At 41.0% G+C, this 15690-nt stretch overlaps 2 protein-coding genes across 2 annotated transcripts; one reads left to right on the top strand and one right to left on the bottom strand.

The window, feature by feature from the left end:
* Nucleotides 1-5789: 5789 nt before the first annotated feature.
* Nucleotides 5790-9123, bottom strand: LOC139417072 (saxiphilin-like). Its single transcript, XM_071166319.1, has 6 exons — nucleotides 9075-9123; nucleotides 7273-7404; nucleotides 7085-7174; nucleotides 6108-6242; nucleotides 5903-5988; nucleotides 5790-5816 (listed from the first exon to the last, which is right to left on the bottom strand). The coding sequence occupies exons 1-6, from the start codon at nucleotides 9121-9123 to the stop codon at nucleotides 5790-5792; spliced, it is 519 nt and encodes a 172-aa protein (XP_071022420.1).
* A 4625-nt stretch (nucleotides 9124-13748) lies between these two features.
* On the top strand, nucleotides 13749-15690 carry LOC139417071 (ladderlectin-like). The gene is made up of 5 exons (XM_071166318.1): nucleotides 13749-13806; nucleotides 13947-14047; nucleotides 14465-14641; nucleotides 15245-15353; nucleotides 15493-15690. Exons 1-5 carry the CDS (start codon nucleotides 13749-13751, stop codon nucleotides 15582-15584), a joined length of 537 nt encoding a protein of 178 aa, XP_071022419.1. The 3' UTR covers nucleotides 15585-15690.

Here is a 15690-nt window from a genome sequence, read left to right as displayed (position 1 = left end):
AAGTAGCAATGCTATTCCGTAGTGTCTGCACCCTTAATACCTCACGGCAACGTCAAAATACTTTGTTGCTGTTAAATGAAGTTTCAGTTACTACACAAATGTGGAATTGTTTGCAGCCAATAAAATGTGTACACTATTTTGTCTCATGAGTTATTGAACAGGAATGATGCGTTGTAGTTAGTACCATTACTGGTCCTCTGTGGGACTCAAACCCACAACCCTGATGTTACAAGTGCCACCAGGACATAACTGTCATTGTGCTTTACTTTATGTAAATGTTTACCTGTGACGCGACGCAGTATGTTTAGGATACTGAAGGTTCAAAAGACATGTTTAACCTGTCATGAAGTTATTTTGTCTACAAATGTTTGTTTTAAATAACTGAGGTCATTATGCCTCTAAAGAGGTTTATAATGACCTAGAAACTTTCATGTTTATTATGACAACCTACTCCGGATGGTGCTACCGGACTCAATCACAGCTGAATGTGCTGGAGTTGAACCATGAACTGTAGTGAAGCCTCTTGTGCTGAGATGCAGTGTCTTTGACTGCTGTGCCACTCAGGCGCAGGTTCCTGGAGTATCCTTTTAGGGTTTCTTCAAATTGTAACTAGGGGGAACCCCCTATCATCAGAGAACCCCCTTGGCAGTGATCCTTGAAGAAAAAAATGAGGTGAAACGCCAGCGGAGCTTCAAGTCCAATGTTTTATATCTGGGGTGTTGCTGCTCTCTGAACATTTGAATTATACTGATAAACAAAACAAGCTCAGATTTCATACCTTGGTTTTGGTGGTGACAACTTTTGCTAATAGTTTTAATACTTTGTCCATAACGTAGAGGCCCAGGTGGTAGTAATTGAAGAGGTAAAGGAGGTGGATGGTAAATGTGATCTGCATAACATACCAATTGACATGCCTCGTCTGTATACCTGCATACAAGAGAGCAGTTCAGTCTTCTCCACGCAGTACAGCTAACCTTATCCTACCTCATGATTATCCATTGAATTGTGCATATTTTTTTGTTAAGATTGAAAATAGATGGTATCAAACAATATTTAGATCATCCAAAGGACAAACCTCGCCTTGATCTTTCCATTTTTCAGTTAAAATGTCTTATGGCTGAAACCCCGGTAACGGGATCGATATGACAACAGCCAGTGAAAGTGCAGGGCGCCAAATTCAAACACCTCACAATTAAAATTCCTCAAACATACATGTGTCTCATGCCATTTTAAAGGTAATCTTGTTAATCCCACTAAAGTGTCTGATTTCAAATAGGCTTTTCAGCTAAATCACTACAAACGATTGTTAGGTCACCACAAAATCAGTCATTTTGTCAGCCAAAGACAGGAGTCACAAAAAGCAGGAAGGGATAAAATGAATCACTAACCTTGAATCTTCATCAGAAAGCACTCATAGGACTTGATGTTACACAATACATGTTTTGTTTGATAAAGTTAATAAACAAAAACCTCAGTTTACATTAGCACCATGTTCAGAAATACCTCATATCTGGAGAAATTGCAGAAAATCAAGTGAAATAACAAATAGTCATCAACTTTGATGAAACATTTTTTACATCGAACTAAAGATATACTTGTTCTTAATGCAACCGCTTTGTCAGATTTCAAAAAGCTTTACAGCAAAACACAATATTCAATCATCTGAAAACAGGGTTCAGCCACAAAAGGAAGCCATACAGTTACCCGCCAAATTGTGCAGTCAACAAATCTCATAAAAAGCATTATCTTCACTTACCTTTGCTGATCTTTGTCGGAATGCACTCCCAGGACTCCCACAAGAAATGTTTGTTTTGTTCGGTAATATCCAAGTAGCTACTTTTGTTAGCATGAAGCACGTTCACTAAAGGCTGACGAAATGTCCAAAAGTTCCGTAACAGTTAGTAGAAACATGTCAAACGATGTATTGAATCAATCTTTAGAATGTTTTTAACGGAAAATAACTCCCTCTCATGTGAACGCGCATGGTCAGGTCATGGCAGATTCTCCTCTCATTTGGCCCCCCTTTACAGTAGAGGCATCAGACAAAGTTCTACAGACTGTTGACATCTAGTGGAAGCCGTAGGAAGTCAAACTCATCCATATCTCGCTGTGATTTCAATAGGATTTTGGTTGAAAATCTTCTCAGGTTTTTGCCTGCCATATGACTTCTGTTATACTCACAAACATCATTCAAACGGTTTTAGAAACTTCAAAGTGTTTTCTATCCAATGTGAATAATCATATGCATATATTAGCAACTGGGACTGAGAAGCAGGCAGTTTAATATGGGCACCTCTGTGCACCTTTCATCCAAGCAACTCACTGGCCCTTAAGAAGTTAAGCACCTGCTACTGTCCTTTCAAATCTAAATGTTTGTTGGGCAGGTAGGTTCCTGCAAGAACCCCCACCAGCTGAGGTTCCTTGATGACCCCCACCTTCTACGGGGTTCTTAGGAGAACCTTTTGAGGGTCATTTTCAGTTCCAAGAACTGTATGGTTTTAAAGAACAGAACTTTAGAACTCCAGTTGAACCCCACATTTTTAGAGCGCACTTGGACTAGGATTCAAGAGGCACTCTCACATCTGAGCCATCTTTGTTGCAGGTGCATGGTTACAGTTGAGTAAGATGAAGAACACTATTCTTGCTAGTCTCACTGCTCTAAAGCTGTAGGTATCAGCCTCAAAGCCTTCGTCAGAGCTTTCAGTGTTCACAACCTGCACCTCTATGTAGACATGGCTCCACCCACATCCGTTCAATGCATCCAATGGGGTTGGAGTATGTGAGAAAAAAGTGTTACCAAAAATAACTGCATTTCATAAGTATTCTAATAAAGTGTGTAGGTGATGTGTCAAACAAGACACAAATCACACAGAGGACATCGACCTATCAATTAAGTTCTCATAAATCATTGGGTTCCGTACAAGAATAAAACAAGAGTCTAAAGTGGCAGCATTAATTCATGTTCACATTTACAACATAAATAGGCATTTCATACCTTAAGGGAACATTGACATTCGCCATATGGTTAGAGAGAAAGTCCATATTGCAAATGTACAGTCCCTTACTAGACGTCCGAAAACGTTTGTAAAATTCGCGGACGGCGTCGGGCCGTGCGGCAGAGCCGGATCTACCGGGAAGGCATCAAACGAACTCTCGCGGACATTCGGTTTCCGTTTGATAAAATAATCAAATTTGTCATTTTTCCGCTGTCCCGATAAATCGTACAATGTCAAATTGGTGATGTTCAAAAATATATATTTTTAACAGTTACAGATCCAGTTGAAGCGTGGTCATACGAATCTTTTTAAAGTGTGCTTCGGAGCTCTGCGAGATTTCAGTGATTCTGAAATAACACACACTCACTAGACACTCCCTAAATAAGTCAGTTCTTAACATAAAGACTTATAGAATTTAAGTTTTAATTGCCCACCCCAAGGAGGATGTGTGTTCACTTTCAGCTTCCTGTGTAAACCGGAAGTGCCTTAAAATTGTGTCATAGGTGCTGTTTCCAAGGGTTAAAAAAGGTCAGATCTTTCCAAAACTTCATGTGTGATTAGGCAACCCCCATGAACTGTAAATGTCATTTTTCCCATAAATGTTTTAAGAAAAACTAAATCACACACTCAGCTTGGAAGGAGGGACATATTGGGGTGCGTAGAGAGAGTGCCTGCAATAGTTAACTTTGTTAGCGCTAAAAAAGAATCGTCAGACCTAGAGTTCTGAAACCTGTTCTAGACCTCAGGTCGATAGAGCCACGTAACTCACCACGCACTAGAAGGTTCTCGGACCGAGAAACAGCCTCGCACATTTCCAATAACGTCAATTCATTTTTGCCTCACGAAAATTCAGAGATTTTCAGCACCAACTAGGGTCTTGCTCAGGCACCAAATGACCTATCGAGCCGAAACTTGGGATTCGGGGTCTCCTCAGCTAGGCCTACACATATCAGAACTGTACCCGCAGCTAGACTAACTACGTGTTTTACGTTTTTGTTATGGTTTGAACAGAAGGCGTCGTGAATTTCAGGCCAGCTCTGAAGTATGTGATAGTTGGCTACTAAACGAGTTGGAAAAAGTGGGGTTGGTGTAAGTTTGTATCAGTTGTCAGAATGATATCTAATTGACTGATGGATGGTGACTTGTCCATTTGCAATATGTTTAAACAGTGAGGTACCATCACCAAAGTGACATTCTGAAATCAACCCTAACGAGCGATGGAAAGGAACAACTATGACTGCCCAGCCATCCAGAGTTCATCAGGCCAGTCAATTTCTCTCTCCTGCAGTATTTTTGAGCATGCCAAATTTGTGATGGTAAATGGACATAACATCCTGATTTGGCATTTTCCAATCTTTCATATTGCATTTGGCCAAAAAGTGACTTGACTTCCTATGAAATCATATTGCAAATGGACAAAACATGCAATATGCACAAATAATTAAAAATGATAATAAAATTGGACAAAAGTATACATACAGTTCTTACATGTAATTGACAAAAACACAAAAAAAAGTCCAGAAAGCACTTTAAGGGGGTGATAAAAATCTACATTTTGCTTTGATGTTGACGTTTTGCATTTGCAATATGAAAAACCACGGTGGAGTGCGTTCGCCTCCTGTTGGATTTTTAAAGTGTTACACCTGGCATTTGCCATATGGCATTTGCAATCAACTTTGAACAAAACGACGCCGAATTGAGTGGTATTGGACACCGTGTATATGGTTTGTCCGGTGGGGGGGGGGGGGGGGGGGGGGGAGGGTGTTCCCTTACATCATTAAGACCTTTTGGGAATAATGAGGGTGAAAATCCCAGAACATTCAATAGACACAAATATGACCCCACCATCAATACACACTGATATGACCCCACCATCAATACACACTAATATGACCCCACCATCAATACACACTAATATGACCCCACCATCAATACACACTAATATGACCCCACCATCAATACACACTAATATGACCCCACCATCAATACACACTAATATGACCCCACCATCAATACACACTAATATGACCCCACCATCAGACAATATGGCGGTTGTTTTGCTGCACCAACAAGCCTCACAAGACTCGTCTGAAGGTAGACCAGTTTTAAAAAAGACAAGTAGGTATTTGACGAGCAGGTGACCACATACTTTGTCATGTGGTGTGTTTTAGTTATAAAATGACCTAGTTAGGAAATTATAGGCTGAACATTTACCCCACTAAAGTTATTAATTTAACTTCCTGGATGTCCTGTTCACACAGAGCAGTTATGTGTATCACCCACACATTCTAGCTAGCTAATACTGTACTGACCACGTTCATTTTCTGGCAAGTTCTGTCCCTGCCTCCAAATATTGGTATGAACATGAAGTGGACCCAAATCCATAGGCATCGAGGCCTTGCCTGTGCACGTGACTAAACCCCGCAACTCCCTTCTCAGCTGTCCATCTTTCTGATAACCACCAATCAGAGTTGATGTCAGTGTGATTAGAGGGACAATAGTGCTCAGTACCAAGCAGTCTACCAAGTGTGGTAGACTACTAATGACCATCACCAGAGCTTGGAGAAGCCTAACATGGCATTTGACTGTCTTCATTTCCTGTAACAGTCACCATAACAGTCCTACTCCTTCCTCCATTTCCCAGAAATGAACCGGTTCAGATATATTGTTCAACATATCACACCAACAATAACGTAAATAAATCAACACTTTAATCTCTGGATTCCTTCATGTATTTATTTGTATGGGATGTGAATCCGTTCCTGTAGTACAGTAAAGACAACTGTCCGTCTTCTACATCTTACTTCCAACGCCTTTCATCTACAATTAGAAAGAAATACACATCAATAACTAGCTGCAAAGTAGTAACATTTAGTTAATGAGTATGTATACACACACACACACACCTTGGTGGAACAGTTGATAACAGTGCCTGGTGGAGTCTCAGTACCCTGGATCTTCTGTCCAGAAGAGTTCACACACCAACAGTAACCTACCAGAAAGACATGTTAATAACCTGTTAAATATATAATATTTACACATTTTACTGCAACATATTGAATTGTCACGTTCAACTCAATTGGAGCATTTATGGTGTGTGTGTGTTTTAACCTGTAGAGCCCCAACATTGCTCAGGGGTGTATCGTCCAGTGGCGTCACACGTGGGGATGTAGGCTCCAGGCCTGACTTTTTTCAAAGCATTTTCTCTAGCAATCTCACAGGGGGTCTTGGGTCGTATCATACCATCTAAACACACAGATAACATTCTTTGTAACGATGACATTACATAGTAGAACATACATTGCTAGACAAACATCCTGGAAGCTCTGGCTGGATCTGGAATATTGGGTTGAGTCCACTATGGGGCCCTGTTCCCCTATGGGCCCTGGTCAGGAGACTGCATCCTATATGGGACCCTGTTCCCCGAAGGGCCCAGGTCAGGAGACTGCATCCTATATGCGACCCTGTTCCCCGAAGGGCCCTGGTCAGGAGACTGCATCCTATGTGGGACCCTGTTCCCCGAAGTGCCCTGGTCAGGAGACTGCATCCTATATGGGCCCCTGGTCCCCTATGGGCCCTGGTCAGGAGAAGGGCCCTATACAGAATAGGAAGCCATTTCAGATGTACATTTCTGAAATATTCAGTTGTTGCTTCACTCATTCAGAGATATTCACTGGGTCTCTCTCTGTCCTGCCTGTGAGTTAAATTCTCCCTCCTCTCCTTTAAGGACCCATCCAGTCAGAACCCTCCCTCTGGAACCCCGCATGGAGAGTTGGAGGTCCGAAACTACTCGCGGGCGAGTAGTTCAGAAAAATGAAGGAAATTCAGAAATAGTTGGTGAAGCAACAGCTGTGCTGGGATGAGAACAATATAGCTGTCAGTTCTGATGGTATGTAGCGGGAGGATGAGGGTTAATGACCTGAATGGTCAGAAGTGGAACGACCCAGGAAGAGAAAGATATTGACACAGGAAGAAGAGAGATCATGATTCTGAAATCAGTGGAGCATCTTGCAAAGAAAGCATAAAGAGATCCAAGGTAGGAAGCAAGTGTAGTGATGTGTTGGATGAGACCACAGGGCCTCACTTACTCTGGGTGGAACAGTTGATTGGAGCAGTGCCTGGTGGAGTCTCAGTACCCGGGATCTTCTGTCCAGAACTGGTCACACACCAACAGTAACCTACCAGAAATAGACATGTTTCATATACAATGTATACACATTGAATTGTCACATTCAACTGAATTGATAATTGTGCCTGCGTGCGCTCCAGTGTTAACCTGTAGAGCCCCAACATTGCTCGGGGGTGTATTGTCCACTGTCGTCACAACTGGGGATGTAGGCTCCAATTGAGCCATTTAAAGTGGCATCTCTAGCATCCTCACATGGGGTCTTGGGTCGTATCATAGTATCTGGAAACAGGTAACATTTACTGTAATGTGGACATAATATTGCAGGACAATATACATTTCTGGAATCTTGGGGTGCGTCCCATATGGGCCCTATCCAGAAGTAGTTTATACGGAATAGGATTCCATTTCAGATGATACCTAGGTACTTCCTGGCTAAATATTCATTCTGCTACTTGTTTAAAACGCCTGTGGAGTCAAATTCCAGTTTCGTAGAAGAGCTGATGAAACTAAGACTGGAAATTGTATCAGTGTTATTGCTGGAAAATCCAATCATACATCCAGTTGAATGATCAAACCATTCATATCAGAATACCTCAGTCCAGCATCTAGATAATCATCTCTGGAACTACAGGAGTGGCAGGTAGCCTGCTGTTAGAGAGTTGGGCCAGTAGTTCAAGTCAGTGAGCTGACAAGTTGATATATCCGTCTATGTGCCTTTAATAAATCCTCTTGGTGCTAGGGGGCAGTATTTTCATTTTTGGAGAAAAACCATTCGTTTTAAACGGGATATTTTGTCAGGAGAAGATGCTAGAATATGCATATAATTGACAGTTTAGGTTAGAAAACACTAAAGTTTCCAAAACTGTAAAGATATTGTCTGAGTATAACAGAACTGATGTGCAGGCGAAAGCCTGAGAAAAATCCAATCCGGAAGTGCCCCAGGTTTTGAAAGCGCTGCGTTCCAATCAGTCCCTATTCAGCTGTGAATGTACCGTCAACTGGCTTACACTTTCTACGTATTCCCTAAGGTGTCTACAGCATTGTGACGTAGTTTTACGCATTTATGTTGAAGAATACCCGTAGGCGGCCACATTGCGTAAGTGGTCACATGGTGGCTCCGAGAGAGATGAGTAAAATACAGAGGCAGCCATTACTCCAAACGGTCCTCCTGAAAAATTAATTGTCCAGACGGATATATTATCGAATAGATATTAGAGAAACACCTTGAGGATTGATTCTAAACCACGTTTGCCATGTTTGTCGATATTATGCAGCAAATTTGGAATATTTCAGTGTTGGTGACCGCAATTTCCGGGTGATTTCTCAGACAAACGTGAAGAACAAACAAAGCTATTTCGCCTACAAAATTAATATTTTGGGAGAAAATGAACTTCGGCTGTCTACCTGGGCGTCTCGTGAGTGAAAACATCCAAAGTTCAAAGGTAAACGATTTAATTTGATTGCTTTTTTTTCCCGTGACAAGGTTGCCTGTTGCTAGCAAGGCATAATGCTATGCTATGATAAACTTAAACAAATGCTTGTCTAGCATTGGCTGTAAAGCATGTTTTGAAAATCTGAGATGACAGGGTGATTAACACAAGGCTAAGCTGTGTCAATATATTTCACTTGTGATTTTCGTGAATAGGAATATTTATGTCTGTTGCGTTATGCTAATTCGTGTCAGGCGATGATTACACTCCCGGATCCAGGTTTGAGAGTCACTAGAAGTTAATTAAGCAAGGCAAAACCTTCATTTCTCCAGTGTCAATGTTGATAATGGCTGACCTCTCAGAGGGTGTCCCATGGAGAACCGGTTATGAACAGAAACGCATTTCCAATTCACAACTGCATATTAATATCTATGCGTGTGTTTTATGTTTAATTAAGATGTTGGTGAGTAGGTGTGTTATGTTTAATTAAGATGTTGGTGTGACGTATGTCACGCTTACCTCCCAGAGCAAAAGCCGTGCTGACAAGCAGAATGGTCAATATCGCCATGGTTATAGTCTCCTGAGAGAGAGAAAGAGAGAAAGATTAGATTAGAAAGATTAGTTGAGCATTTTTAAGGATCTGGAATGGCTGTGGGTACTAGAGAGGTTAAGGAAACCCACTATTAGGTACAAAACTGAAATAACAGCCAAAGCAGCATTTTCTAAACCCAGTCCTGAGGACCCCAAGAAGAAGTATGGGCAACACGGTGCTACTAGTCTTCTGATGTAACTCAGGTATCACTTCTACCACATACAATAGATTAGCCTGGCACACAGGAATATGTATCCTTCCCAAATGGCTCCTCACTCCTTGTGTAGTGAACTACCTTTGACAAGGGCCTACAATGCACTACATACGGAATGGGAAGCATTATAGATAGTCAGAGACTACCCATTTACTGCAAAGGTAACTAGTAGTCTACACTCCTAAATTCAGGGGGTCACTCCACAAAAATGGCACAACTACATAGTGCACTACATTTGACAAGGGCACATAACATTTAGGTAACATTGGAGATGCAGATAGTCTATTAAATAATGATGCACTCTCACCATCTGCACTCTTCCAAGGGATTCACTGGGTGTCTCTCTGTTGTCTGTAAGCTATGGTCTACCTCTTCCACCTCTTCCACCTCTCCTTTTAAAGGACCTGTCACAGGTGTGACTAGTTTCCTCATTAATCCAACGAGAGATCCCGATGTCGGACATCAGTTAGTGATGTAAAGTACTAAAGTGAAAATATCTGAAAGTACTACTCATGTCGTCTTTGGGGGTATCTTTACTTTACTATTAATATGTTTGGACAACTTTCACTCACTACATTCCTAAAGAAAATAATGTACCTTTTACTCCATACATTTTCCCTGTTGGAGTATGCCCTTGGCTATCCGTAATTATATATTTTTAAATTAAATGGTGCCGTCTGGTTTGCTTAATGTTAGGAATGTTAAATGATTTATACTTTTGCTTTTGATGCTTAAGTATATTTGATCAATTACATTTAACGTTGTTTCTTCAGTATATTTAAAACCAAATGCTTTTAGAACTTTACTCAAGTAACATTTTACTGGGTGACTTTCACTTTTACTTGAGTCATTTTCTATGAATGTATCTTCATAGGCAGTGAAGAGAGTAGTAGAGGTAGATGGGTCCAGGTTCGAGGGATCCTGATAGGCTCCCTGGGAGAATGACGAGGCCAATAGAGAGTGACAGGAATAAGATGTGTTTCAGTATTTATTTACTTTTCTGCTCTTTTGCACACCAATATCTCTACCTGTACATGACCATCTGATCATTTATCACTCCAGTGTTAATCTGCAAAATTGTAATTATTCGCCTACCTCCTCATGCCTTTTGCACACAATGTATATAGACTCTCCTTTTTTCTACTGTATTATTGACTTGTTAATTAATTGTTTACTCCATGTGTAACTCTGTGTTGTCTGTTCACACTGCTATGCTTTATCTTGGCCAGGTCGCACTTGCAAATGAGAACTTGTTCTCAACTAGCCTACCTGGTTAAATAAAGGTGAAATAAAAAATAAATTAAAAAAAGGTTGGTTTCTTAGCATTCATAGCCATGGTTATCAACTGTACTGCAGAAATAGAACATAAATGACAGAAAATAGATGTTGTGGTGGTAGCTGCAGAGAACTCTTTTTATGAGATTTTTACAGCAGAAGTGTTACAAGGTGTGATGAACGATAGTGTCCCGTTCTCCCAGGCTGCCGGCCTGCTGTAGGATCAGATTGGGCCATGTAGTGGAATGGTGGTGAGGATTTAATGGGTCTAGGATCTCACACAAGCACGAGTGCGCGCACACACACACACACACACACACACACACACACACATACTAAATTCTCCAATTCAGTTAACCTAACGTGGCTAATGTGATTAGCATGAGGTTGTAAGTAACAAGAACATTTCCCAGGACATAGACATATCTTTTTCAGGCAGAAATCTTAACTTAATCAAATTGCACTGTCCAATTTACAGTAGCTGTTACAGTGGAAAAAATGCCAGGCTATTGTTTGAGGAGAGTGTACAGTTATCTACTTGAAAATGTATATATTGACCAATAAGGCACATTTGGGCACTGTTGATACAACATTTTGAATAGAAATGCAAATCTTTACACATACACTGCTGCCATCTAGTAGCCAAAATGTAAATTGTGTCTAGAGTCAGATAATGTTTATTAAGTCAGATAATGTATATTAATAAACAAATTAGGCACATTTGGGCAGTGTTGATACATGTTGAACAGAAATGAAATGGTTCATTGGATCAGCGTAAAACTTTGCACATACACTGCTCCCATCTAACCAAAATCTAAATTCACCTGGGCTGGAAGAACACATTATGGCCCCTGTTTGAGACAGATGCATGATAATTGACAATTCTAAATCAAAACACATTTCACACATTTAGTACATGTAAAGACCAGATCAAATCAAGAACAGTCTGATGGGTGACAATATTAGCCCATCAGTTGTGAATGTGTAATTCAAGAAACAACGCATACCTTTTTTTTGGCTACTATTTCAAATCATAGTGTCACACCTCATGTAGCTGAGCTCATAGGCCTGTATTTTTTTATTTTACCTTTATTTAACCAGGCAAGTCAGTTAAGAACAAATTCTTATTTTCAATGACGGCAGAGGAACAGTGGGTTAACTGCCTTGTTCAGGGGCAGAACGACAGATTTGTACCTTGTCAGCTCGGGGACTCGATCCAGCAACCTTTCGGTTACTAGTCCAACGCTCTAACCACTAGGCGATCACCCCATATGTTTTGATAAGGTTTGTATTACAACTAATGCGGCCAATTAACTTCTTAAAAATGAAGCACATTAATCCTCTTTTTTTGTAGAGCCAAACTGGAATATATTTGCTGCGTGTGAGTTTCTCATTTGGGGAAAATATTTTTCACTCTAAAAATGCAGCTTGATAATAAAAGCAAAATGAAAAGCTGAAAAGTCTTCACATTATAAATTGCATGGACTAATAATGTTTGACATGATTTTTGAATGACCTCATCTCTGTACCCCACACATATAATTAATTATCTATACGGTCCCTCAGTCAAGCAATGCATTTCAAACACAGATTCAACCACAAAGACCAGGGAGCTTTCCAGTGCCTTGCAACGAAGGGCACCTATTGATAGATGGGGAAAAATTTACCAAAGCAGACATTGAATATCCCTTTGAGATTGGTATTAATTACATGTTGGATATCAATACACCCAGTCACTACACAGATACAGGCGTCCTTTCTGTCCGGAGACTGAGATGGACATTGAATATCCCTTTGAGATTGGTATTAATTACATGTTGGATATCAATACACCCAGTCACTACACAGATACAGGCGTCCTTTCTGTCCGGAGACTGAGATGGACATTGCAACATATTGATGTTGTGGTCATTTAACCATTTCATTGTGGATTTGGATGTGTGCTCAGGGTTTTTGTCTTGCTTGAAGATCCACTTGCGGCCAATGTCAGCTCTCCCCTCATCCTGTCTTCCCCTAACCTCTCCTCTCTCCCTTCCTCCTCTCTCCCTTCCTCCTCTCTCCCTTCCTCATCTTTCCCTTCCTCATCTCCTCACCAAACCTCTCCCCTCTCCCATACCTCTCTCCCAACAACAAACCCTGGTTCTACTTTCACTCTCTCTCCTCCAGACCTTCAGCTTTCATCATGCTCTGCACCAAGGTATCATCATGGTCTGCACCAAGGTATCATCATGTTCAGTGCCAAGGTATCATCATGGTCTGCACCAAGGTATCATCATGTTCCGTGCGAAGGTATCACCATGGTCTGCACCAAGGTATCACCATGGTCTGCACCAAGTTATCATCATGGTCTGCACCAAGGTATCATCATGGTCCGTGCCATGGTGGAACTGCATTGTATGTCTGAAATAATTGGATGGTGAAGCAATTCCGGTATTCTTGAAAGTCACAATAAACCTTGTCCTGCAAAACAACTATTTGTATATGATGATGAAAAAAATGCATTCAGTGGGCATAATTGAACTCCCAATTACGTTCTGGACACGCCTCTTTCCTGCTAACTCACCACACCTGAACTCACTCTGCTAATCACCAATTCCTCTTCCATTCTTCTGGTATATAAGCAGCTTGTTCTACCTGGGTTTGTTCAGCATTTGTGGTGTCCCAGTTCCTTTATAGTTCCTGTTGTTGATTGGCTAAAGTAAGTTCCTGCTATTGTAACTTTTCTAGGGTTTTAACTTCCTGCATTGGGGTGTAATATCCTGTTCATCCTAGCATGTGTATTGTTATGGTGTAGCTGGCCCAGTATTAGACCTTTAATTGAACTGTAATGAAGTGTTACAGCTTGTGAGATGAGACGTGGTATAATGATGGTTCCTGCTAACAGAATGTGTCTTCCATCTATAATCCTGTAGACTGTTCTGATTGGTTGCCTGTTGCACTGCGTCTCAGTGAACAAGAAAATATGAAATAGAGGAAACATGGATGTGCAAAGCCAGAACAAACATTAGCAGCCATATTTAGCTGGGTAGTGTCTAAACTAGATTGTATTTACACTGAAGTTCTCATTGAATCTGGTTATGATGGCTTCACTCTGTTTCTCTCAGGAGACTCCATGACCATGTTGACCAGTCTTCTGCTTCTCAGTGCTGCCTTTGTTCTGGGAGATGCAAGTCAGAGTCTACTTTTCTTGACTCGTTCTGTATATTTCTTGTAGCAGAGGTGACTGACTGATCAACAAATAATATTATAGCTCTGTTTTGTGGATCTTTCTCCACTAGCTTTTAAAGCCACATGTAACTTCTCCTTACAGATTCATTGCTAGAAGAAGACTTGTGTCCTTCCGGTTGGACCAAATATGGATCACGCTATTTAATGTTTGTAAAGACTACAAGGAGCTGGCCTGAAGCAGAGGTATCACCCTTACCATCTACTGTGAATTTGAAGGGGAAGTGCAGTTGAAATTAGCTCTTTGACATTACCTTAAAGGTGATACTTTCTTAAACTGCAACACATGACTGATGTGAAATACTGAACTTCCCTTTAAGATGGGAGTTTTCTATACATTTTGAAGATTTAATGTGGAGTCGTGCCTCCTGTATACTGGAACCCACCGGACATGGCTTAAGACTGAGATAAACTAGTATCTTGAAGAGTTTTAAAAAGGAATTAGTTGCGATGGTCAATATTTGGTTGAGTCCAGAAGACCAATTCTCAGCAAGGCTGACTAATACATGAAATGTCTTTGTTCCCATCTACTGCTTGGCTGTCATTGTAGATAACAATTTTCTTAACTGACTTGCCTAGTTAAATGAATACTTTCTTCTCTAGCGGTACTGTGTGTCCCTTGGTGATCAACTGGTGTCTGTACCCAACGTTGTGAAGTACCTTGGCGCAAACCTGGCATCTGTGCACAGCTCCGAGGAGGACCAATTTCTACAGACGTTGGTCTTGGTCAAGACTGTTGGTTTCCCTCCTACCTGGATTGGCGGATTTTATTCTGTTAAGGTGGGATCATTAACCCTACAGTGTTATATAGAACCATTATTGCAAGAAACTCCATCTCATCTTGCTCAAGTGAACAGCAAACCTCGTTAAAAAAATAGTGTGTTGTGGCATTTAGGCTACCTGTTATGTAGTTCTGTCTGAGTTGTCTATTTTGTGTGGACCCCAATAAAGTCAAGGCTGCTAGTTTGAATCCCAGAGCTCACTGAGAAATCTGACGTGCCCTTGAGCAAAACCCTTAACCTAATTGATCCTGTAGGTCATGCTAGATGAATCTACTAAATAACGTCAATGTATTTAATTGTTAACTTCCGTGGGATGCTTTTATACATCTGTAAAATGGTTCTAGTTAAGTATAGATGTAATCTATTACATACAGTCTTGTAACCATGTGTATGGGGTTTCTAGCTTCAAAAGTTGTAGACTTGTTATAGTCTTTGAAAGGCATCGGGATGATTGCAAATGTGAGAAGTAGACTGTAGGTTCTTTACACAAGCAACAGTCCCAGTAGGAGGGGTTTTGGAGTAGCTATAACTGTTTCAGGTGTTAGAGGAAAGACTGTACATTGAGTTTATTCTGAACCCCCCCCCCCCCCCCCCCTTTCAGGACAGGCAATGGTTCTGGAGTGATGGCTACGACTTTGATCACCAGAACTGGGCTGAAGGAAGGCCTGGTGCTGGTGCCAGAGAGACTTGTCTTCATATCAACTTTGGAGGTACAGTAAACCCAGTATCATTCACTGATCCAGTCATCAAATTAAACTTACTCCTAGTTAATTTAACTAATGAATGTCTCCTGTGGACTTTCCTACTGTCTGTACAGCTGAGTATTTCGGTTCTGTGTTTCATCTTCAGGTCAGAAGCGCTGGAACAATGCTTTATGTGGAAGTAGCTTGCCCTCGGTGTGCTCCCTGAGACTCCTGCCTCTCCGCCAGACTATACATTAGAAGTAGCAATGCTATTCCGTAGTGTCTGCACCCTTAATACCTCACGGCAACGTCAAAATACTTTGTTGCTGTTAAATGAAGTTTCAGTTACTACACAAATGTGGAA

Source organism: Oncorhynchus clarkii, chromosome 9 (genome assembly GCF_045791955.1).
Source record: "Oncorhynchus clarkii lewisi isolate Uvic-CL-2024 chromosome 9, UVic_Ocla_1.0, whole genome shotgun sequence".
Lineage (NCBI taxonomy): Eukaryota > Metazoa > Chordata > Actinopteri > Salmoniformes > Salmonidae > Oncorhynchus > Oncorhynchus clarkii.
Note: the sequence above shows the minus strand (reverse complement) of the source record. Positions and strands in the feature narration are given on the sequence as shown.

Coding starts and splice junctions, on each gene's coding strand:
- LOC139417072 (XM_071166319.1), bottom strand. CDS start 9,123: ATGGCGATATTGACCATTCTGCTTGTCAGCACGGCTTTTGCTCTGGGA. Junction 7,175..7,272: donor GCAATGTTGGGGCTCTACAG/GTTAACACTGGA, acceptor TATTTCTGGTAG/GTTACTGTTGGTGTGTGACC. Junction 5,989..6,107: donor GCAATGTTGGGGCTCTACAG/GTTAAAACACAC, acceptor TCTTTCTGGTAG/GTTACTGTTGGTGTGTGAAC.
- LOC139417071 (XM_071166318.1), top strand. CDS start 13,749: ATGACCATGTTGACCAGTCTTCTGCTTCTCAGTGCTGCCTTTGTTCTG. Junction 13,807..13,946: donor CTTTGTTCTGGGAGATGCAA/GTCAGAGTCTAC, acceptor TTCTCCTTACAG/ATTCATTGCTAGAAGAAGAC. Junction 14,048..14,464: donor GGAGCTGGCCTGAAGCAGAG/GTATCACCCTTA, acceptor TTTCTTCTCTAG/CGGTACTGTGTGTCCCTTGG.